Below are 26,499 nucleotides of genomic sequence, written 5' to 3'. Positions count from 1 at the left end.
AGGACTATGGGAAATCCCAGACAGAGAGCTGAGCTGGGTGGAAGGGTGGCAACGCGTCTGGGAGTGGTGGAGTGTTTATTGATTATTGTATTGAGGAATTTTTTTTGTATGAGTATGGTGGAGAGTAGGGTGCTTTGTGCACTGTGTATTAATAAACAGTCAGATTGTTGGACTTTTACCTGGTGTCTGGCATATAGTCTGAGGGTTCAAGAAGACGATAGCACCCTCTATCTTTCACACTATCCTTTAAACTCCTGTTTCTTTCTCCTCTTGTTTCTTCATTCTAATTCTTTTTTTCCTCTGTCATGTTCAGGCTTACTTTATACTCTGGTGGGTACATTGTGCTAGTTACAGTCTGTGAAGTACTGATGTAGAACAGATGACCTAAGTAAGCAATGAGCTCGCCTCCACACCAGCTACCCCATGACAGCACAACAGCTCAGCTGTGCAGGCACCCATCAAGGTCGAGTTGCACTGATCTTATGTAAAAACTGGCACACTGCCATGGACCCCATAGTCACTTCATCACATTTTCACCCCGAACAAGCCATCATTTGGATGGGTATTTATAACACATAAACATACATGAACAAATTTAAGTATTAAATTTTTTAATGATTTATTAATAAAGTAAAGAGTTACCAAGTTCTCTGTTTTTGAGTTGAACTGGTAGGTGACAATAATGGAAATTCTTTGGGGTCACATGCTAGTGTCAGTGCTTAATTCTGCTTTAATAAAAGGCATTTTATTAAATGCCAATAGCAATTCTGGGGATACACACTGCATACAATTTGTGCCAAGGCAAGTTAGTATCTAAGGTTTGTTATCATTTAAACACAAAAGTCTGCTCTAAACACCTTCATTAAACTCTGGAAGTAAAAGTAGCTTTGATACCTAAAAACTGTAAATCACCAAGACAATGTGCCACTGATTCTCAAGTAGGTATTGCTAAAAAAAGTAAAATTTAAAACCTGGTGATTTCAAAGGAAATATATGGAGACAGGAGGAAAACATGCAAATTCCACACCCACAATGGTTTGTCTTGGAATCAAACCTAGGTTACTGGGGACATGAGGCAGCACTACCAACCGCTGGGGCTACTTTACAGTAATACAAAAAGCTAGTAATGCTGTCACTAAAAATACTCCTTAAATGACCAAATATACCCCACTTAGGTGCCACTGAACTGAAGGAACTATCACAGCAGCAGCGCATTGAAATTTTAAAGTGCTAAGACATGATTATTGGTGCCAGATGGGCTGGTTTGTGTATCTGTTGATCTCCTGGGATTTTCATGCACAACAGTCTACTAAAACTGGTGCTATAAAACATCTAGTGACTGACAACTCACAGCCTGGTCTGAATCTTAATTTTCGATCAGGTACACAGATGGAAGAGTTAGAGTTTAGTGCCTTCAATATAAATCCATGCATGCAACCTGCTTTACGTCAACAGTCCAGGCTGGTGGTGGTGGTTTAATGGTGTGAGAAATATTTTGATGGAACACGTTGGACCTATTAGTACCAGTAAATCATAGCTTGAATGAAAGCACAGTGCCGTCACATGGCTTATTTGAGTGTTGTTGCCAACAATGTGCATCCCTTCATGGCGACTTTTTTCTCATTTTCTAATGGCTACTTCCAGCATGATAATGTGCCATGTTACATAGCAAAAGTCATCATCTAATTTGTTTCATGAACATAACCATGAATTCAGTTTTCTTCAGTGATCTTTCCAGTCACCAGATCTGAAAATAACAGAATAGTTTTGGGATGTAACAGCAGTGCTGGTTGTAGCCTATTTAGAACCAAACATGGGTATGGAGGTTTTCCTGTCAGTGTCCAGATTCCTTAAATGGCGGCCCTCTGTGAGTACATACTGCAGAAGTTACAGAATGTGCACCCCTTAACATTCATAAATGGCACCACTAATCGAACTATGAGTTCAGGCTGTAATCACCATTGTGAATTTTTTGGTGTGGGCACCCCATGTTGTCCATACCTGAATCCACCTCTGTGTGGTCGAACAGGAGATTCACAGCATGAATTTATAGCAGACAAACCTGCAAAAAATGCATAATGCAAATATAAAAACATAGAACAGAGTCTCATAGGAATGTTTCCAAAATCTTGTGGAATCCACGCCACAAATAATTGAGGCTAAATTAACAGCAAACAGAGGCCTTACTCAGGATTAGAATAGTGGATCTAATGATTTGCTCATTGTGTGTATTTCTAATATTGAAATTTAAAAGAGCTGAAATCATTATTTAAGCATAGTTTATATGTTTAATCTCTTCTTGAATTTGGGTAACTCTAGGTTAAAATGTATTTCCTATCGTGGCATGGCCATAAACGTATATGGCTGGGGTCTTCTAAAAAATGATGTGGAATCTGGTAATAGGGTGATATTAGCAGGATCCTCAGTGGAGCGAAATGAGAAGTTCTGCAGGAGGGTGGTGAAAAACAAGAAGAGCTCCATCTTGGCCAGACCTTCACCTACACAGAGGCGCTTTCCTGCAATATAAAGATATTTTGATTAATAAGATACATTAGGCATAAGAAATAATGGTAGTAGTCAAAGTAGAATTATCACATTTTCAGAATACAGTGAGGTGCTCACTTACTTGCCTGACCATTTGCTTAATAGAGGCTTTAATCCAAAGGAATTTACAAAAGACGTCAACATTAATTGAAGAAAAATCAGTCTATGGAACTATTTAGGAACAAGTGCTAGATGACAAGATTAATTGATCATCATAAGTGAAGAGCTCTAAACCAAACAGAACAAAAACCTTTCCTACAATATAAAGTAACAATATGTTGGTTAATATTATATTCTTGACATAAAAAAGAATATGTAATGTAGTCAAAGTCTGCTATTCACGATTAAAGTAATGTTCTACTTTTAATGTAAGTAAACAGAGCTGAGAGACCTGCATTTGGTTGTATAACAGGGATTGATTATGTAGTATTGTTTTGATAGAGTTATATTTACAGAATCAGGCTATGATTGATTATTTTGGATGGTGAGAGCTTTTTGGAAAGGGGAAAGGCAGATACTGTAAGTACTGAACTCCTCCTGAAATTTAATGTTGCTGAACAACGTTTTACTTCCTGATCCTTCTACTTCATTGTCCGATTACCTTGCTGGTAGAACAATAACATATTCAAATTGTGGATGTAAGATCTGTGAGGCAGAAGACTTAACTAATGTGCCACCCATTAGCACTGAATGACATTCTTTAGGTGCACTTCACTGTGAAGAGTGAGCATTAATGGAAAGGTCTAACCTATAATTACTGGAAAAAAAATGTATTCAAAAAAATACAAAGGTAAATTATAGTTAAAATATAGGACATGTTTTCTGTTGTTTCAACAGATGGCAGGATGAACATCAGGGTACAGTTTGCAAATGTACAATGAAGTCTTCTCACTGACTTATCAGCATATGATATTGAATACTGAAATGTTATGCAGATTGTGTAAAATAGGTAAGTGCATATTGTTTGGTGTTTAATATTTAGAAATATCAGAAGCCATTTTTAGCCACTCATGTGAATCCTATTCTTTTTTGACACAAACTAACATTGCCTGGTTTGAGTTTTATGAATTCTGTAGAATCATTTTCACGACTAAACAGTTCTTATATTCGCTGTATTGTACTCTGAAGCAAAAAGTTTCACATACATCTGGAAGGGTACACAGCTTTCTTCAGAAGGAAAACACAAAGTTTATCCCAAGGGAAACCAGACAACAATAGCAGTTTTCTCACTGAAAACACCCTGCAAAGATTACACTTGGAAGAATTCAATAAAACATTTGTACCTGTGGAAAAGGGCATGAAAGCTGGATTCATTTTGAAGCAGCCATTTTCATCTAGGAAGTGATTGGGGTTGAAGGAATGAGGGGTTGCCCACTTTGTCTTGTCATACAATACGGAATGAAGCATAGGGGCTATTATTGTACCCTGTATCACCAAGAGAAAGAACAAAAGGTGCTTGACATATAATGTTAAAAACTTTCTTGTTTTAAACAAATGCATAGCACACATCTAAAATGCAAATCAGTATTTATTTCCTCCATTAAATCTTTAATTCTGTATCTTTTTTTCTATTATAGGGTCACAGGCAATGTCAGTCCAAGTCTTTACCACTACAAGTCAATATTCAGTCCATCACAGGAAAACTCAATTTTAAGTGGTTAGAGGAAACCAAATTGCCCAAAGCAAATCTGTGTCAACAGTTAAAGAACGTACAAACACTACATCAGGCGTTCTCAACTTGGGGTGCAAGACGGCATTTAAGGGGGTAAGACAAAGTGGATGGCCACGTCACAATTCACTAAAATTGAGTGAGGTGTTGTCCGACTTTATCGTGGTAAAATTGGTGTCTGGCAGTCTGCTGTCATTTATAAATTTATGTCATTTATTAGCTAGTGCTCCTGTTCTATGATATGAAATGAATGAAGCATTGTGTGTTAAATTGTCACCATTGAATGAGCCTCAGAAAAGTGCATTCTTGTCGGTTCCTTGCTACAGATGGAGCATTTGTAAAGATAAATAACTTTTTTTAAGTGAATGAAATTTGGACATTGCAATGATCTGTAGAGAAGTGTGAGCTCTAGTACTGATTTCTATATAAGCCCTGATCGTGAAATGACACTTATTTTGTGGTTTGATTGGCATTTTTGCCAGGGGAGGCAAGGTGGATTGAACTGGATTCAACACCTGCTGCTTACACTCAGCCCATCTCTCCTGCTGGTGGTCCTAGCAGTAACTCAGCAATTTTAACAGTGTAGCACATTTGTTTTTGAATTGCAGTGCAGGTATTATCAGGGGACAAAACTCATCGACCATGTCTCATTGCTTAGTGGCGCACATGAACCTGTTGCGTCACAGGAGTCTCCAATCCTTCAAACCACTCAATCATTGATCACATGTCATTTCCTCGTGCCGCTTGATGATTCGTGAGAATTAGTCCGAACCCCAGATTTTCATTAGAGTTTCTATGCTTGGGGACTGGGAACACATTTACAAAATTACTGAGATATACTGAGGTAAACTGTTCAATTTATATTAAAATTTTATGCACTGAGTTCAAAGCTTATTTTTTTAGTTCAGCTTGTTCACCCACAGTACTGTATGTGGTTCAATTTGTGGTTCAAAATGAGAAATTTCATCTTCAAATGTGATATTACTTTTGCAGGGATGCAAACATATTGTATATACTCGTGTATAAGTTGGGTCTTGAAAAATCAATCATAAAATCAGACTGCAAATTATATGCCCATTCAAAAATGCGATCCTTAATTATTTTTTTTTTACATCTTCTTGCTTCCTTCAATCTCGCACCTGTTTCTCAGACTCATCAAATTTTGTTGCAGCAGCGCAGTTACCAATTTTTTCGCCTCTTCAATGACGTTTAATTTAAAACCAGCTTCATATCTATCTATCTATCTATCTATCTATCTATCTATCTATCTATCTATCTATCTATCTATCTATCTATCTATCTATCTATCTATCTATCTATCTATCTATCTTCTGATTGAATGCTCCATCATAGATAAGGGATGCTCTTACGATAAAGGTGTATGAGGGAGTGTGATACAAAAAACACAAAACAGTGCAAACGTTGCTTCGGAATAGTTTGGGTATTACCGTGTTGTCACTTAGGCACAATACATACAAAACAAGGCAATGTGCTCCGTGGTTACTCTCTCAGGTTGGCTTTAGCATATCATAATCTCTTGGATCAATAGTGTGAGTTTTCCATATTCGACTTATATGATCAACATTATAAAATACAGGAAATTATACGGTAAAATCAAACCTTGACTTATCTGCAGGAGAACTTATCTGCGAGTATATACGGTAAATCAAACATTTCCTAGTTGTGTGGGGGCATAGACAAGGCTGGCAAACACTGCTCAGCACATATGGACTCTGGGTTAGGATTCAAATATAGAGACTTTGTCATGATGTCACCACTTCAAACTGCGGTTAATGCTGTTGCTAAATGCAGAGTTAAAATCATTAGTGACCTTTATAATTTGAAATCTTGCAGTGGCATTAATGTAATAAGTTGAAGGTACAGTGAGTGGAAGTTGATTTAAATTACAGCAGAGACTCCATGAGTATATTTGATATAACATAACATTCTCAAACCAGCTTAAACCTTAACCTAAACCTAACATCAGCCACAAGGCCCCCTTAGGCACTTATTCACACAGAGGAAAGTTTAGTACTTCAAATTAACATAACAGATGCTTTTTGGGGCATATGGATTAAAACTCATAAGGATGGATCCATGAGGCACCATTGTTCAATGGCATCATCCTGTAATAGAGATAAAGAAATCACTTCTAAAATTAAATAGAAGAATATACAATATGCAAAAAAAAAAAAAAGTTTTTATGTCAAATTGTTGCCTCCGGTGTACATTTTATTAGGAAAATGTCTAATGGTACATTCATTTCAAGTCAAAAAAGAGACTCACTGCTGGGATGAAGTAGCCCCTGAGGGTGGTGTCCTTTGTTGTCTTGTGAAGCACATTTAAAGGAATGAGATCAATGAACCTTTGGATTTCATGGACTACAGCATCAGTGTAGGGCATCTTCCTCCGATCCTGCATGGCAGGAGCCCGGTCTCGACCAATCACTGTGTCAATCTCCTTTTGAATATTTTCTAAATGTAATTAAACAGTCTTAGTGGCACAAAGCTGATAGTTTTGGTTACTTAAAGTCTGTTACTACTGAAAAGGTTTTAATTGAAATTAAATAAGCCTATAGTTTTTCTTATTAGATGTAATAGACTGACTTTTTTTGTCTAATGGGATATGATTTAAATTTTAATTTCATTCACATACAAAGGGAATAAAACATTGCAACATCTAACCTTTTAAAATGTGAAAAATGTTTTCTAGTCCAAGTATGATATTTACAGTTGTGAACAGAAGTGTACATGGACTCATAATGGACAAGAATGACATGGTAATTGTGGGCTTTTCTGTTCCTTTTCTGGGGAGTTAAAAAACAAGAATTTGGTACAGAAGTTGGAATTTATTTTTCATTTTCTAAAATCTACACAGGGTTATACTTATACATATAGGCTCAAACATATATGTACTCCCCAAGTAATATTTGGTGGACTGTCCCTTAGCAAGTTTCACCTTGACCAGACGCTTTTGGTAGCCATCATCAACCTGGCATAATTCTGGCTGGATATTTCAACACTCATCTTGGCAGATTTGGTACAGTTCATTTGAAATTGTTGGTTTCTTATCACGGACCTGTCTTTTAAGCATAGTCCACAACTTTCCAATAGGGTCTGTGCTTTGGGAAGGCCATTCCAAAAGCTTTATGTTAACCTGCTTTTTTCCATTCCACAATCAGTTTTGATGTGTATTTGTGTCCAAGTTGCAACCATCTAGCTATTGATTTGAGGTGATGTTGAAGAATTTGCAGGTAGTCCTCTTTCATCATTATTCCATCCACTTTGTGCAATGTACCAGTACCACTGGCAGCAAAACAGCCCCAGAGCATGATGCGACCACCAGCATGCTTCAATGCTGGTACAATGTTCTTGGGTTTGAAAGCCTTACTTTACTCTGCCAAACATACCTCTTGTCATTGTGGCCAAACAGCTCAATGTTTGTTGTGACTGACCATAAAACATTCTTTCACAAGGCTTCTTTCTTGGATAGCACCCTCTCAGACCATGTCAATGTAAAACTCGCTTAACTGTACACAGTGACACTGGTGTTCCAGTGGTTTCCAGTTCATGGCAGGCTTGGGCCTTGGAGGTTCCTGTGTTGTTCCTGAACATCTTAACCAATTTCCTCTCAGCTGAGGGTGACAGTTTGGATGTCCTTCTGGATCTTGGCAAAGTGGGGACAACTCCCAATAACTTGTACTTAAATACAATTGTTTGAACTGATGATCTTGGAATCTGCAGTTGTTTAGAAATGGCTCCAAGAGACCTTCCTGACTAGTGTCAATCTACAATACTCTTTTTTAGATCTTCACTGAGTTCCTTGAACTTTCTCATTGTTTGTAGTGCTGGTCAATCCAAGGAGTGCTGTCAAACAAACCCTTTTTATGCTGGCACAGAAAAGCTACCGGCTGTAGTCAATCATGATCACTAATGAGAATTTAATAGGCCTTGGCTCTGTCAAGTTAAAAGACAGTGTAGAACCTTTAGTTCCACTTATTTAAAAATTTAAGTGGGTGTATGCATATATTTGAGCCTGTATGTATAATTTCGATCCTGTGTGGAGTTTAGAAAATTCAAAATAAATTCACATTTGTGCACCAAATTTTTGTTTTGGTCATTAAAAATGTAGTTTGTATAATTATTCCACCCCAAGAAAGGAACAGTTCAAAGAAATCATTGAAAGCACACAATTACAATGACATTTAGGTCCAAGATGAGTGTATGTAAACTTCTGATAACAACTGTAGAAGTCCCCTCCAAAGGGATTAAAATGTAAAACTGGCACAAATGACATAATGCAAAAGTAAAGTAAAAAGTAAATGTGGTGCATTACTTTGCAAGTATTTGATAGGCAAAGCACACTAGCACGCCATATTCAAGGAGAGCTCTTACCTTGACACCTGCACCCCACTATGCTCTATTTCATGACAAACAAAAGTACATTTTTTATTCACACTTCAGCTCAATTAAGTTCAAGTGATAAAGATGTTAAACAACTTCAATCAGGTGTCTGGACAGCACAATGTGTACGAAACAGAAACTAATTTCAAATAAATAACTGAGTCAATATTTTTAATTGATTGTTTTTTATTTCTACTGGTTTTCTTAATAATTTGTGGGTTTTGTGTTATTGACTGTCATGGTTAGGCAAGGTTTTATCCCTGGCACTGGTATGATTTTCTTTGATTTAATATTTCTGTTGTTTATTTGTATATTATGTTGCATGTATATTTTGTTATTGGAAATATATTCAATCCCCTTGTGCATTATATTTTGAATATTGCTTTGTTTGTTAATTATTTATTAAATATGTGTTATGTTTATTTTTGTGTTAATGTACTTATGTTTAGTTATGTGCCCTGTCTCTTTAAATAAGAGTGTCAGGGTTCGGGATTTTCCATCACAATTGTCTGGAAGACCACTTTCATCTTGTTCATTTGTGGCATAATGTCCGGCCCACCAGAACAGCATTTTGAGTTGTTCTGCTGACTCACAGAGATCCCAGAGTTTTAGTATAAGTATCTGAAGTGGAGACATAAACAAAGGCCTTTCTAAAGTTTGTAAACTGGAGATCAAGCCTATCTTTTGTAAAGCCAAAGTAACTGTCAAAAATCAAAGTTTAACCGTTCAAAAATAAAGTCGTTAGGCGAGAAACACACCAAATAAAATATTGCTAAAAATAAACAGTTTTATCCAATCTTGGGTAATACAGAAGTGCTCTCACTGACCATTATATGGTCACATTGATAACATCACATCCAGCATAGCCCCTGGAAAAACCGGAATGCCAAAGGACACGGTGGTGCCCATGATAAAAGCAATATGGAGTTGCAACATAATGCTAAAATTTCTCGGGGCATCTTAAATCACAAAATTAATGCCAGAAATTATTTCTTTGGGTTTAAAATCCCTGTAAGAAAGGTATGGACCATCACAAAGACTTTAAAGAGGCACATAAATAATGTCACCAATCATAACATTTGTGGTGTATAGATTATTTGCAAGTACTGTTAGTTTTTTTCTTTTTAATCTTTGCTGTTTTTTGTGACTTAAGAATTGGAATTCAGACTGGATTAGGTTGTTTTGGGTTGCCTTTTAAACATGCTATTTTTGATTATTTTGATGTTTTTCATTGTTTAGCAAATCTTTAAAAGACAAAGCACCCAATTTTTTTTTCCCTGAAGACCATGGATTTACAGTGTTTATGAATAATTATGAGATTTTCATACTGCCTGGGGTTAGGCCTTCTGTTGGGTATCAGATCAGAAAATACTAGTCTGCTTTTGGATATTTTGTGTTTCATCTTTCTGAGTATGGTTTATGGGGAATTTCAAGACATTGACCTTCTACTGTAAATCTGATATTGTCAGGTTTCAGCTATTCTTAGAGATATCATTCATCTTCAACCAATCAGCTTTAATCTTATTCTCTGACATCAGAAACCTGGACGTAAATGGGAAATAATGCAAAATCTGTTGAAATAAAGATCCCTTTATTCTCATTAACAACAGTGGATTATCCTCTGAGCATGCCAAAAAAACCTTAATTATTTAAATTCATAACTAAACCAACTCTTTAAAAAAGTTGTGAAATTTATGAAATTGTGAGTTGTTGAGCACCAAGTCCCTCCTTCATTGTGCTACAGGCTAACTTTAAAGCTGATTCACTAAACGTGAATGGCAATACCTAACAGGAGAACTCTTCATTGTACTATAAGTTTAGATGCACCAAGTGATTGGAAAATTCTTACCCTGAATGTGAGGGTATTTAATGAAGATCAGCAGTCCATATCGCATCGTGGTGCTGGTGGTCTCAGTTCCCGCCGTAAACAGATTTAAAACTGAGATATGTAAATTCTCAAAGTTAAACTCGGTGGATGGATTGTCACTTTCCTTGAAAAGGATGAGAAGTATAAATCCACAATTGAGTAAAGATGATCAGATATACATATCATTGCACTTTGACTAAGACATAATATAACATAACACAACACAACACAACACATTTTCAAATTCACTTAAACAAATTCAGGCCAATAACTGGCCTGATTGCATCTTGGCAGCATCAACACAATATAGCAAGTAACTCAGTATGACACAGGACCACTCAAGACAATTCAAGTACACATACTAGACTAGTTTAGATTTACTAATTAAATTACATTACATATGTCTTTGAGTTATGGGAGAAACAGTACCCTGAGGAAAATTCAGAAACCCCTGCACTTGAACAGCAAATAGGCCTGGCGATCATGAGTGTTGTAAAATAAAGTGACATTGTCCTCTTTTCTTTGGCATTTCATATGAAAGATGTATTATCTATCAATGTGTGATGATTGTAATGCATGTCCACCAAAGGGTTGCCTAAGGTATGTGGTACTACCCTGGGATGAGAGGGCATGCTGTCACTAACGATCTTATCTTCTTTTACCCTTGCAGCCTCTAGAAACCATCCCTTGAGGGCAATGATGCCAAGGAAGTACCACCCCTTCCAGTCTGCTGAACATAAAAGGGAGACACTCCTGGAAGGTGGTGTTTCATTTTGGACCTGACTGCCATAGACAACTTGAGGGAAACAGTGAATCCTATAAAAGATCACTATCCTTGGGGGAACTGTTTCTGTTAGAATTAAATGGGGTTTTGCCTAGTTAGCACCCTAAGCATTTAGATTTTGCCCTACCTCATCATTTGCCCTGCTATATTATGTATTTTATTGTTATTTTTGAGTAGCTAAATGTTTTATTTTCATTTATTTTCTGTTTTAGCTGTACAGTAATTATGTACTTTTTTTTAATTAAATACCATTATTCCTTGTTCCTTGTGGGTGGAGCCCTAAGAGGTGGAGCACTCTGATGTCATAGCTGCTGGATTCTCCTTCTAACTTTATCTACAGAGCCAGTTTGTTTTTAATTGGAATTTTGTGAGTATTACTGATTCTATATTAGATTTGTAGTTATTTTTATGATCTCATGCTTTTTTCCAAAGGATTTTTATTCAGGAATGTCTATTGCCACTTTTTCACTTGCAATCCTGTTCTTTCTTTGTTGAGCATTTTGCTTGTTTTTTTCTATTTTAATAAAAATCTTTGAATATCATGATTCTTTATTAACCTTCTGTGCATATGCTGAGTTTCTTGGTTATTTGTTTGGACTTTATATTTTGTATATTTTTGTGGGGAAATTTAAGTTTCTTCTGAATGCATAAATCCCTTTTGGGCCTGCGAAGGTTAAGGCTGGCCAATAGTGTTGGATTAAGTCTTTTGGGGTAATTTCTTTTCTCTCCTGGCAAAGAAGGCCCAGCAGACCTATGAAGCCTTTTGGAGGCCTCACGCTCCTTATACACCACGTTTGTATTTACAGTTCACAATGAGGGACAGCTGTAGTCGTATCACTGACACTTAAACTTTCACTTCAATTGGAAATCTATTTAGAATGCACTTTTTATGATTTAGGTCTAACTGGGCTATATCAATCGCATTTGAATGATACTATTACTGGGTGAGAGATGTTTCAGCGTTGAGCCTTTTACCACCATGATCAGTGAGCAAGTTGATCATAAATTAACCATTATCAATCTTATTAGGCAGAACTTTACACCAATTATCAACTAAAAAGGGTGGGCTTATGTTTATGCAGGAAACCAATTGCTAAATGTCCACCTCTTCATATATAACCCATTTTAAGCAACAGATCTGCATTCCCTGCCCATGCCCTGCCTGGCTTTAATGTCTGCTGCATAACACAACCCCTGTTGCCTAAGTAACAACCTTACTGTGCTGAGCAGGTACCGTATCAGGGTGACTCGATGGTGGACCTATAAAAGTTGTCAGTGATAGATGGACACATCTGCTTTATTCTAAGACATCTGAGGAAATTAAGGTGTTGGTGAGCCTTCTTGTGAAGAGCTCAAATATGCTGTGACCAATTTGGGTGAAGACAACTTTAAGACATTTAAAGCTACTGACCATCTTCACAGAATTCCTGTAATGTAAGTGAGAATATGGTCTCTCTGCTGTTTCCTGAAGTCTGTGATGTGCCCCTTGACTAATTTTAACATTAATGAGTAAATTCAGTATTTTTCAAGTCAAAGTCATTTCTTCACAGTCATGGTGTATTTTAATTTGCCACATGAAACTGTGTTCTAAAATCAAATATTTTTGTATTTTAGTGCTTTCATTGATAACTGTTCAAGAAAACACTGGGAAATAAATTCTGTTGGTGTAAAGTATGGCTGTTTGTGATTGGCTTTGGATCAGAGGCCATTCTGTACTACAACGCCCCATGGATTTGTGTTTTGGGGTAAGAATGGTATAAAGTTGGTCACCTTGCCTTTATCTCTCTCTCTCAACATTTAGCCATGAAGAGAAGACCATGATGAAGATAACACAATCTTGGCAGCTATACTGAGACAGCATGTGGCCTGTCTGAAAACTCTGTTCAATGGTCATGTGGTAGCAAAGCAAGCTAGAATGAAGATAAGCTGAGAGCCACCTATGGACTTAAGATACACTGCTACTTAGGCTGTAAGGGTATCGTTTGCGAATATTCATATAGTTTTCTGCTTCCATAATTTTTTTCAGTAATACATATTTAAATGTGTAACAACTCCTACCTGTTTATTGACTCTGTCTATTTGCCTGAGGTTACAGATGTAGAAGGGAAGCAGGGAGGAGGTGATAAAGTACCTGATCACAGAGTGCTAAGTGTATGGGATTTTAAACATTTCATTAAGGTATATACAATAAAGAGTTACATAGGATCACTGTTAAGACCCTACATGATAAAACAATTGTTTACCCAGCACTTCACAAGAGCAGAATATACCACTACAGATTTAATATTTACAGTATCAGAGATTATGAAACCACATCCAATGCATAGTGATTATAGTAATCTTCTGTTAAGACAGAAAAGCCCATTGGATCTTCAAATTTAATGCGATACAACCTTCAGAATAACTTGACATGTTTCCATAGTTAGTTCTTCCTACAACGCTTCACTTTCTGTGAGCTTCACTCAGGTTTTCCCATTCATGTTGCTGCAGCCTTGGTTAAGTGTCTATTACTTACATCTTTACAAACATGCAATATTTCTTATTTGGAACATTTTGATTTTTTTTCGGTTATCACTCATTTTTATGCTTTTAAGACATACTGGAATGGTTTCTTTAATGACTACATTCACACTAGTTTGTTGCTTATAGATAAGTCCCTGATAACAGGCTGTATAACCATACATGCCTTTCCCATCCCATCACATGTACTGATATATAGAGTCATATATGCAGATCAGAGGAACACCTTCCATGCTTTTCTAAGGTATGTGATACCCTGCTAGGGCAAAAGGGGGCACTGTTGCTAATAGTGTCATTTTTGTTCTCCCCTACAGCAGTGAAAAAACACCCCGTGAGGGCAACTAGACCCCGCTCCTCACCTTCCAGTCAGTGGACTATAAAAATTTGAAACGGCCAAATGTCGGCGTCTCATTTGGACCTAGACTTCCCAAAGCACAGCTCTCTGAATGACATACCTGCTGCTAAGTGCCACCTTCATTAAAAAGCAAGGAAGGCTTAGCAGCTCCGAGTGTGGACATTGGATACTTCTCAAAGATGCAGGTTTGAAAGGCCCAGGGTAAGAAGAGACACCATCTAATCCATGAAGAGGTTCAAGCAGGCATGAAGGAAGAGCAGCTGAGGAGGAGAGTGGGGCTCAGACAGCAGGGAGTGTGGATGAGTTGGGAGAGTTTATTGCAGTGCTGGATTACCTGGTCTAACATTATGCAGGAAGACATCCCTCATGCCCTGTTCCTTTTGCAAGCTGTCTATGATGCCCTACCTAGCCCAACAAACCTACACATCTAGGGCAAAAGTAGGACACCATCCTCTCCTCTTTACTCTGGAAGAGGATCCTTAGAATATCTCCTCAGCAGCTGTTTAATGCCTCTGCGGAAGGCCGCTACCACTGGCGCCACAACAAGGTGCTCAGGGTGTTTGCAGAGAGTATGGCCACTGCTATCTGGTCCAGCAAGTATCATCACGTCATAAAGCAGATCTCCATTGTGAAACCTGGAGAGAAACCCTGCTCACCACCAAAAATGAGGACAGGCCTTCTCTCTATGGCCCCTGATTGATGTTGACCTGGATAAAGAGGTAATGTTTCCACAAATTGTCATGACATCACTCCAGCCAGAAATGATCATCCTCTCTGAGGTGATAAAACACCTGACCATGCTGGAACTCAAAGCATCCACTGGGAAGAGTGGATGGAAAAAGCAAACAAGAAAGAAAGTGCCTGGAACTGGGGGAGAAGTGCTGGGACAGAGGCTGGAAGACACTCTGTGAGCTCATAGAGGTTGGCTGTAGAGGTTTTGCAAGACGTTCACTCTGCAAAGTCCTCAATCAGATGGGCATTACAGGAGAAGCAAGGAGGAGGGACATTAAATCAGTTAGTGAGGCTGCAGAGAAAGCCACCAGGTGGCTTTGGATTAAGAAGTCTGATCCATGGGTGGCTGCTGCTGGGACGCGGGTCAGGGATCGTTTAACCTCGGCTTGGTCACCTGTGTGATGGTGTCAGATGTTGAAAGACCCCATAACCCCAGGAACATCAATGCAGATGTGTCCCAGGAATCTAGAAGATTTGTCTTACACACTGATATATTATTAATTCTAGCTGTTTTTCAATAAACTGTATAGCTTTAAATGTTTTACCACTTTGCAATAAATGTCAGATTCATTTAAACAATTGTGTTACAAAAGGTTTTGTTTCTTGTTGAAAGGTAATTTCATGAACTCTCAATCCACAACACTCTGTTAAGCTTCATCTTTAGCCACACCCGGAAGTGCTGCCAGAAGGTGGTCTGGGAGCATCTGGAGCACTTCTAGGTGCCCTATAAAAGGGGCAGCTTCACTCCATCTGGAGAGCCAGAGTCAGGAGGAGGTGGATGAAGCTTTCTGAGAAAGGAGTGGAGGTGGCAGAGAAAGGACAGAAGAAGGAAGGAAAGGACTGTGTATTTGTGTTGGTGCTTTACTTTGTGCTGTGGATTGTCTGGCAACTCATTTCTCTGCCTGTCAGTGTCGGGTTAGGGCGTCTGTATGCGCCCTGGTAGTCCACACTAAGAAGTTAAGGTGTACCATAAACTTCAAACAGAAACATTGTTAAAGATTGAAATTACTGCCTAAAACTCTCCAAAATGTTTCCAGGGCACGCTGCAATCAAGTCCCAGCCTCACTGGGTCATATGTTTTGGGCCTGTACCAAATTAACATCATTCTGGACCAAAATTTTTAATTACCTTTCAGACAGCCTTGGTGTCACAATCCCTCCTAACCCATTAACAGCGGTGTTTGGGGTTCTTACAGATGGGTTTAAAGTGAAGAAAGACAAACAAACTGTGATTGCATTCACTACACTTTTGGCACGCAGACTTATTTTACTCAACTGGAAGAATCCTAACTCTCCTCTTTTAAGTCAGTGGGAAACCAATGTTTTATACTATTTGAAATTGGAAAAAATCAAATACTCAGTTAGAGGATCTGTGCAGATTTTTTTCAAAACATGACAGGATCTAATCAATAATATTTTAGAATAAGTTCTTAAAGCACAGAGGAAGCAATTATTTCTGTATTTCTTTTTCTTCTCCATTCATCTCTATTGGCTTATCAAACTCATCAATTTAGGTGTGTTTACAAGCCTTAAGTTTTACTCCGTTGGCCTTGCTGTCTCTCTCAGGGGTGGGGGTCGACTTGTTCTCTATCCTGCTTTTTGTAAAAATTGATTGATTTGTATGGAATGATTGCAATAAAATTAATAAAATAAAAAGAAAGATTGAAATTACTTTAGTCCCAAATCTTACTATTTGAGCTTGCACTCCAGACCACAACACGTAATGTCTTGCGAACGAAAGTCTTTGAGAATATTACATTAATTAGAAACAAAAATACACTTAGTGAGCTAATGGAGCATAAACATGGCAAATTACCTTTACGTAAAATAGGACTAAATTTTTAAGGCATTTCTGTTTAGTAGCGTGAAATTAACGCTGTATCTTGACCGACCTGACACAGATTCACACTGAGGCACGAGTACAATAAAATAAACTATTTTTTCTTCATCTGTGGTGCACGTCTTCCCCGTGAATCCCACTGGCAATACACAGTCCCAAACACACAACAGTCACCAAGCACTTTCCTTCTGGCACCACCACTCCTCCCTGGCAACCTTGTCCTCCTCCACCTGACTCCGGCCGCTGAGTGGTAGTTGCTGGCTCCTTTTATAGTTCACCCGAAAGTGCTCGAGGTGTTTCATCACCGAGTTCTGGCTGCACTTCTGGGCGTGACGCATACGCTGCCCACATGGGCTCAGGAGTCCCAAACACAGCACCCCCTGGTGGTGCCTGCAGGACCCAACAGGGCTGCACCCAACTCCAATTCCCAGGGAGCCCTGTAGGAGACCAAGGCACTGCTCCACCCCAGGGAGCGGTCATCTAGCGTCCAAGGGGAGGTATTGCAGTGTCCAGGGCTGCTCCCCCTGAATATAGTGTGCAGGGGCGTCCCGGCTGGCCATGGATGCCAACCGCCTGCCACAGTAGACAAGCTAAACACACAATATTTTAAACTCACATTGCTGAGCAAGCAGTACAGTGAAGGCAGGAAACAGACTCTAATTAAAAATCTATTTAAGCTAAACACCAGTACATCACTGGACTACTTTATGCCATCCTTCAAACCCTATCCTCCACCCCTAACCACGTTCCCCTTAGTAAATTCATTACCTCTTTCATTTTGATGAGAAAGCTGTCTATGAAATCCCGGGGGCTGTCGCTAACCAGTGTTGCTTTGTGCTTTTCAATCATGGATAAGGTAAATTGTTTCATCTCATTCACGTTCCTTATCATCTTGTTGAGATATCCAGGAAATAACTTCATGAGTATTGGAAACACTGAATAAAGCTGGACCAAACACAAAAAGAAGTAATATGAGACAAATGGTAAAAATATATTTTTTCGGTTGTAGACCTCTGCCATACTGTGCATAGTCACAGCTAAACGTCGCCTAAGCGTTCAGTGATTCTTACCATGGCAACGGGGCTGCTGATCAAACGCATATTTGCATCAATCAGACATAAGAGCTTAGCAAAGTCTTCATCTTGGTAATCAAACCTCTGACCAAACACAATGGAGCAGATGACATTAGACACGGCCTGACTCAAAAAGATGTTGGGATCACATGGAGCACCTTTAAGAGAATAGAGTGGTTCAAATGGAACTATTTCTGAATAAACAGAAACAGGTTTATTATCAAAATAAAAATAAAATAAAAAGTTAATGCGCGATTTGAGCTATGCAGCAGGCACAATGCTGCTAACCTTTGGAATACTTGCCTTTTCTTCTTGTTCAGGTGAATAGAATTGATGAGCTTGTTGGACTATGGTAAATGGTCCGTTTATATCACGGTTTGTTCTGATGTAGAGGGTTGCTCAGCCGAAGACACATGAAGGAAGCAACTGAACTCTTCTGGGGGTAATTAATGCCGGTGATCAACCACAAGTTTAAGGGATTTTATGGCTGCTTACCTATCAAAATGTCTTTCTTGTTTAGTTAATTTTTATAAAGCATAGTTGGAACTCTTTTCTAAATATAGATTTACTGAGAATCTGAAATCTAAATGTAGAGGATGTGAGAAGTAAATATGCTGAGAAATTGCTTGTTCTGCTCAGTTATGTTTCTGACAAAATCTTTGAAGCAATGAAGAATGTATGTGTGTGGTTAGATATCATTTTTATGTGAGAAACTGTGGAAATTCTAACTTAGTTAAAGAATTTTAGGAGAGGTGGGGGTGTCTAATGATTCAGCAATAAGGTGAGGAATTGGTAAACTTTCAATGACAGTGGTTGTGAATGCAATGCAAAGATCATGTTAAAGTTAGGGAAAAGCAATTTTGTCTCACTCTGAAAAAAATGAGTGTGGCCTACATTTTCAAGCAAAACCTGAAAAACTATCGGGTAAAATAAAAGAAGCTGAATTATGCATTTATCTGAAGAAGGACTGACAGTGTCTCACAAGATTCAATGAATGAAGTGAGGTAAGCATTTAAAAAGAAAGGTTTGGAGTAATGGATTAAAGAATAGTGTCAACATATAAAAAAAATCATAAATAGTAATTAGGACAGAAGATGGGGATTAGATATTTTTGCCTCTGTATTTCACCATTGGATACATGCAATGCAACCTTCAGAGCTCCCATTATCTTGTATGAAATAGAATTTTAGTAGAACATGGAATATGCAAGCAAAATCCCTTAGATAAAAATGACATATAGAATTAGGAAAAAGGGGAATAAGAGACATCAGATAAAGGGGTCATATCCACTTACATTCAGATAAATAATTGTGGAATGTGGTGAAGGTGTTGGTGTTGAGAAGATCAGTGCATTGGCTTCTGGAAGTTGATTTGTAGAAAATGAAAAAAATTTACATTTGACAATAGCACCTTTAATTTATCTAAAGTATGTGAAGAAAATGCCAGACATTAATGTGGCAAGTGTAATCTCCGATACTGCCAATTAATTTGCTTTGGCAAAAGCAAAGACATGTTTAAAAATGATGACTATGGCAGGTTTGGCATTTGTTCTAAGGAGTGCATGTGAATGGGAGACGGTTTAGGAGGTATACCATTTTACGATTTATCTGGCAATTAAATTAAAAGTTTATTGGTGTTATATATGGCAGGTGAACTTTGGAAATGAGGCAAAGATAGTAAGGACAGAAGGACAAAAATTATTAAGTAGATGTGTTTTTTTCTGAAGATGGAAGATAAGTGCATGGAAGTGTACATGTCACTTGATGAGACAACACAAGCTGAGATGGTTGGAGCAACAGGAAGAGAAGGACTTGTTGAACAATTGTCCTTTAAAGGAGACGGTAGAAGATAATTTGAACGGAATAGATGCATTACAAGAATGGAACTCACAAGCAGGATATACAAGACCATAAAAAGTAGAGGTTGAGTATTTGAGGGGAAAGTTGTCAATCTGAGATTCATATTATATTACAGTTCTTATATGTTATTTAGAATACAAAGTAAATAATTAGAATTAGAGATTGTATAGTAAGAATTGCTTTCTTTAACACTGTTAGAGTATTGTGTATGCAACCTCTTTCTGTGCTAATTTTAAACTGTGTTAGAGTGTCATTTTTGGGTAATCAATGAGGAAGTGCTGTTCCATTCAGCGGAACCCACAATACAGACTCTGTCCGCCTTACCTTGATTAGGAATTGGGTGTACTTTTGAAAACGGCTGTAACTGTGGTCAAGGGGACAAATGCAACAGAACTGAAGCACATTAATGATTTTGCTACATCTAAGGGTGTTTTTTTAGTAGCATATTATTATAAAATACATCATAAGCCACAGCATGCAATAATATTTATAGTACAGTGATAATTTTTGCCTGCTCATATTTTTATTGAGGCTTTTGGATATAGCTCAGTACGAAGCATGAAAGACAGTTTTTTTATCACAACTGTTCTGTTTACATCATTGAAAATCAACGACATCTTTTATCACAAGTTTACTGTGTAGGCCACCATGAATATCATTCAGAAAGATATTAAAATCAGAGGAGTCATGTTTTAAATATTGTGAAATTTTATGTTAAAATCTTGCCTCACCTTTGGTTTTTCTGAATTCCTCTGTCAGGTGCCTAGCTTCCTCTTGGATCCACTCCTCAATGGTGCGCTTTCCCATTCCATAATCTCGCAGAGTAGTGATAGAGAAGCGGCGCAGTTGTTTCCAACGCTCTCCGGTACTTTGCACCAAACCTGGAAGAGACTTGACACTATTACTGAGGAGTCATATGAGAAAACATATATAGTTTTTTTCCATTCAAGACAAAATGTACAGTAAGTGAAATGAAACTAAAGGATTTATACATATTAAATGATTTTATTTTGTTTAAACTTTGCAGTCTGTGTCTCAAAGTTTACATTTTTTCAACTTCATTGAAAAGGTGCATCATTTGTATAAAACAGATAGACAAGGACTATGTCACTGTACAAATTCATAAACTAGAAATGGATATAATTTATTCACATTCTAAATAATTAAAAGGAATGTTATAAACAACATGTTGGCTGTTAAAACATCATCAAAGTAATAAAGACAATGTATGGCTAACTATTGGAGGAGGAACTGGAGCAGCTTCATGAGTTTAACCTCAGAGACAAAGTGCTATGTTAACTCTTAAACTGCTCAAGATTCTAAATAAAAGATCCCTACTGAAGCTCAGAAATAGACAGGGCCACCAGGGTAATATTTTGTTAGATGTCACTACTAGTTAGACATGTTTTCTTTATGTGTCTATCTTATTACTTTGGTCTTTCTTTTTTCTACCATCTACCTATTCTGGGAAGCATTTTTTTCCTTGTGTTCCAGAAGGCCATCTCATTGAGGTGCTCATTGCAGGGTACTGTTATGCATGTCGGAGGTACACACAGGTTTCTATTTAGAGAATACATTAGGAGGGGAAATAAAATGAAAGGAGCATGCTGAAATTATCATCAGGACACCAGCAAAAACTAATTAAGAAATTAAAACATCAAGAAATAATTGCAGATGTGATTTTGACTATAATTACCAGTGCATTTCACAATTAGAATCATTATACAGAAAAATAATACCAAGATCAAAGGCTAACATACTCTTACAATTAATACATTATTATGACTAGTTAGCCCAAGTTACAAGAAATTTAACAAGAGACTATATACAGTAAATTACTGTTTATGTAATATTTTAATAATTCATACCTAATTACGGTAAAATTGTTGCAGCCATATGGAATGTGGAAGGTGAGAGTGTCTTGTTTCCCGCTTCTGTTGCTCGTAATACAATTTTATTCTGTTTGGCTTTGAAATTAACACACAAATACTTCTTAAACTTACACTTTTACTGTAAAACTTCAGTAAAAACATTTTTTTAATTCCATTTTCGTCAAAATTGCATTGAATTTTGATTCTGTGTTTGGATTTTCATTGTGACAATGCAACGTATAACTGCCCGTGAGAGAATTTTATTTCTTTCTCTAATAAATGAACCGACTTTTTCAAATGTTTGGCTCTGTGATTTGTTAATTGTCTTTGCAAAAGCTATTGTAACGGGAAACTGTTAACGCTTGTTGTCTAATGCTATCTGTGGGAGGTACTACATTATCTTTCTTGGATATATCCTTCTTTCTACAGTAATTTGTGCGGTGAAAGACTTAACGGTGTTAACAGTTGTAGATATTCTTCAGGATATTATAAGTTGACGTTTTCATCTTCTGCATGATCACCACCAAATGTTTCAGCATAGTCTATTAATACGCATTTAATCACTTTGCTGTGTAACCGATCAACATTTTTGGCATTAATTCATTTGACTTCATTGTTTCCCGTTACTAGGATTGCCAATGTACTAATTGTTTATGTTGATAACCCTTTGTGATGAAATTCTTCAATAAGATTTGGACATCTGCGGTGGGCGGTGCGGTGTCCAAAGACATGCAGGTTAGGTGCATTGGCGATCCTAAGTTGTATCTACTGTGTGCTTTCTGTGTGTCCTGCGGTGGGTTGGCACTCATCCAAAATCACATTCTACAAATGACTCTACCTAAAGCACTAGCTGCCCTTAATAGAACTTATTTTGTGTGTGGTCAAAATACATAATCCCTGTTGCCCACCAGAAGGTGTTGGTTTTTTTTAAACTGCTCATGTTGTTCCTCTTGTGACTGTTCATCAAACACTTCCGTGGCAGCCCTCACAGTTCAGGAGAGCCCTAAAGGAAGGAGGGTCTGTTGCTACATTATTTTTCCTGCAGTTTGGTGTTTTAGCCCTTGAATGTACAATCACTGCTTTTTTATGCACTGGAAGCAGTAGCCAATTTAAATGGTCATTCTCTCCAAGAACTTACTGGTGAACAAGTGGAGACGGCATATAGATTTAGATTTTTATTTTGAATGTGACTCATTCTTTTGTATTTGCCTTTAATACAAACATCCTGGGACACTGACATTAAAGAATGAATCTTTTCAAGCCATGCGCAGTGTGTGTTACATTTTATATTGCATTTTGAAATTGGCTGCTGTCTTCGGGAAATAGCCCATCAGTAATCTGTTTCAGCAAAACGATCACCATGACAGCTAGGCAATCATTGACTTGGTAGATGACACCAAGCATCTCCTATAGATCGGTTCACTCTGACTGAGTGACGATGACCGCCTCAACACACTGACGGATTGAATGAACCATTATGACCCTACTAGTCTGGAAATCCATTGCAAGGTCATTGACATACTGCAGCCGAGACTCACAGTACAGTACAATGAACTAGTTCTTGGAATTAATCACTTTGTGTACTGAATGGAGGAACAAACTGCAGACATGAGACTCGCAGTGTATTGAATCTCAGTTCAGTTCACTAATGATATCTGTATGAGAGACTGCATCAAAAATGACAGAATATGAAAGAAGGAAATTTTGGGAGCTTAATCTAAAACTGAAATCAATTTTATTCAGTCATATTTCAATGTTCTCACAGTTTTATCATGAGGTGTGTACTATCCAGTGGTTCTATTTATTTTTTCTCTTTATTGCTGAAATTTTTATTTATTATCAAAATCAATAAAGAGGAACATTATTATTATTATTATTTTTATTACGTGAGAATTACTCATTTTGTTGCTTGCTTTTTATATTGTTTGTATTGTTTAGTGGATAAAGTTGTTACACTGTTATGATACTATTCTAGATTTTAAACTAGAACATAGCTTCTTGGGGCAGCATGGTGGCGCAGTGCGTGGTGCTGCTGCCTCACAGTTAGGAGGTCCTCCCTGCGTGGAGTTTGCATGTTCTCCCCGTATCTGCGTGGGTTTCCTCTGGGTGCTCCGGTTTTCTGTCACGGTCCAAAGACATGCAGGTTAGGTGCATTGGCAATCCTAAATTGTGCTTGGTGTGTGTGTGCCCTGCGGTGGGCTGACGCCCTGCCCGGGTTCCTTTCCTGCCTTGCGCCCTGTGTTGGCTGGGATTGGCTCCAGCAGACCCCCGTGACCCTGTAGTTGGGATATTGCGGGTTGGTTAATGGATGGATATAACTTCTTGTCTGCGGTGGGCTGGCGCCCTCCCCAGGGTTTATTTTCTGCCTTGCGCAAACAGTGTTTATTTACTGGTTAAAACGACGTTTAGTTCTCTACATTATATGAGACATCTAGAGCAGAAGTGAAATTACCATAGTCACCGGTGAGTTTCATGATCAGCTGTGACACATGTCTCCCAGCAAACACGTCAGCCTGTTCCACCAGCGCCTCTTGGACCGCCTGGAACCCAAGAAGAAACACGACGGGCTTCCAGCTCAAGTACACCGTCATCACAGGTCCATACGTCTCCTGCAACTGTGGGACAGAAAACGACATAATTCGGTTAAGAATAAATTCTTCTGTGAAAAGATATACTAATCGTAGAAGTAGTTGACCTTCATTATCCTCTCGTGGAGTACCCGGGGGTTCAGCTGTAGCATGTTACCAACAAAAGGCAGCGGAGTCGGACCTGGCGGCATCTTGGAATAGCGAGATGAGTCCTTTCGAAATAACAGCAGGAAAAAAAACAAGACGATCGCTGCCAGAACCAGCGTCCCAAGCGTCCCAAACACCTCCATACTCGCAGACTGAAAGAAAGAAAACGAAAATGACCGAAGAGACAGTTAAATAAAATCCACCTCACGTGACCACTGTGTAAATAGTCAAAGGGCATCTGGACCACTGTGTGCAGCTATACGCTAATAGCAACAAATCCGGTCCGTGCTATTTTATATTCTGTTTTCACTTACACAGTGTACAGTGCCAGCTGTTTTCACTTGCATACAGTGAAATGCCTGTACTTATTGTTGAGCGTCTTGAAATGCTTGGAGGATAGTAATATGCTGTTGAAGGAGGCTTAACGGGGCGAGGAGGCATAAGTAAGGGTTGGCAATGTGTATTTTGAACACATTTATTTCGCTCCACATAAGGCGTATTGTAGTAAAGGTCCTGCACTTAAAAATGCCAATGTGTTGAATTGAGCCACACAATCGTTTATTATAATAAACATATAAAATACAATTTTCAAAACGACAAGGTATAGCTTTAGAATGAAATACAGGTGAAGTTTTTAGGTCTAAAGAAAAAAAGTATTCAAAAGTACACAAACGAAAAAGTGAAATCATATCAAAATAACTTTAAAACAAAATTAATACACACCAGACATAACTGTGAATCAAAAGCATACATGGCAAATCAATAATAAACGAAAACAGTGAAAAAAGCAAAAGAAAAATGTGTCAAGCACTAATTCATTGATAAAAATATCTCGGACACCTCTGATCATCACTGTATTCTTTTTATTAGTAGTACGACCTGTTTCTAGAACCAAGGAGCAGCGTACTGTTAAGCGACATTATTTTGACACCACCGCTGCTGACAGATTTTCTAATATAATTGATAGTCAGACTGAATTCACTGACTTTCCTAATGCAAGCAGTAATGTGAATAGTGAGTATTTCAATGCGAAATATACGGGTCGTGGAGTGGAGACCTGGTAGCACCAGAAAAAACAGGTCGTAGTAACGTGGAAAATTGAGAGAGTCTGCAAACTTAAAAGGGAGTGTCGTAGGGCAGAATGTCAATGGAGAAAGACTAAACTAACGATTCATTATGAAATCCTAAAGGCTCAGCTAAATATAATCAGCAGTTCGTCTGAAGAGAACGTCTTACTTTTCTACAATTATTAATAACAGCTCTGGAAATCCAAGTCTTATTTTCAACCGTTGATCGCCTTTTAAACCCAGTTTCATTAGCACTGAAAGCATCAGAGGCAGAGGTGAAGATAAGCAATACTAAACTTACAATAAAACCGAGTTCAGTTGTTGAGTCTTAATTTTGAGTCTTTTTTAATGGTTTTTGTATACAATCCTGTCGCCACACCTGCTCAAAGAACTCTAATCTGCATTTATCTGTGGTACTGGAAGAAACGAGGAGGACATGGAAACCTTTATTGACGACTGTATCGTAGTGATAGGCTGCTAGCTACTTACGTGTCGATACCGTTCGAGCTATCGAAGCGCAGCTTCGAGGCTTATTTCAAATGCGCCTGTCACGTGCTTTTGAGGCAGGCTAGCATCATGACGTCACTGATATCTGCGCAGTCAGAAGCCGATTTGGTCAGTCACTCACCTGCTGAATTTCTTTGTCTCAAATGGTCCTGATGCATCTCTGTGTTGACGCAAATTCAAATCCTACGTAGGTGAGGCTCGCCTATGGTCCCTGGAAAAACTTAAAAAAGGACTTTTTAAAGAACAGTTAGTATTTGCCTGTAAGTTAACAAATACGTTTAGGGGACTTTCTGAACGATTCCCATGGGGCACCTCGTTCCTTGGTGTGGAATCTACCACACCTAGAATTTGCACCAAATGGATGGGCATATTTGGTGTAAAACAGCACATATAATAACAATCCAGCGTGTATTCTACCCCCAATGTCGATCATATCAGAGAGGCTAGGAAACTCTTCACCAAACCCGACGTGGTCATCACAACAGTATATGCTCAAGAAACTCCTCTTTGAACGTTTTTAGTATTCAGTGATTCCCAGATCTGTAGCTGATATGTATTATTGATTTCCAAAAAGCAATATGAGTAAAAGTGAGTTCTGCATAGCTAATTATAAATGTCTTTAAAATAAAATCAGTGCAATCGACAGCGTCTTCTGCAATTTAAGTAAAGCATCT

The 26,499-nt window shown here is 38.1% G+C and overlaps 1 protein-coding gene across 1 annotated transcript; it reads right to left on the bottom strand.

The window, feature by feature from the left end:
• Positions 1–594: 594 nt before the first annotated feature.
• LOC120538757 (cytochrome P450 2B19-like) lies at positions 595–24,426 on the bottom strand. The gene is made up of 9 exons (XM_039768211.1): positions 24,212–24,426; positions 23,969–24,131; positions 20,377–20,526; positions 17,784–17,944; positions 17,482–17,658; positions 10,466–10,607; positions 6,500–6,687; positions 3,828–3,969; positions 595–2,516 (listed from the first exon to the last, which is right to left on the bottom strand). Exons 1-9 carry the CDS (start codon positions 24,392–24,394, stop codon positions 2,335–2,337), a joined length of 1,488 nt encoding a protein of 495 aa, XP_039624145.1. The 5' UTR covers positions 24,395–24,426; the 3' UTR covers positions 595–2,334.
• Positions 24,427–26,499: the final 2,073 nt, after the last annotated feature.

This window comes from Polypterus senegalus, chromosome 11, assembly GCF_016835505.1.
Source record: "Polypterus senegalus isolate Bchr_013 chromosome 11, ASM1683550v1, whole genome shotgun sequence".
NCBI classification, from domain to species: domain Eukaryota; kingdom Metazoa; phylum Chordata; class Cladistia; order Polypteriformes; family Polypteridae; genus Polypterus; species Polypterus senegalus.
Note: the sequence above shows the minus strand (reverse complement) of the source record. Positions and strands in the feature narration are given on the sequence as shown.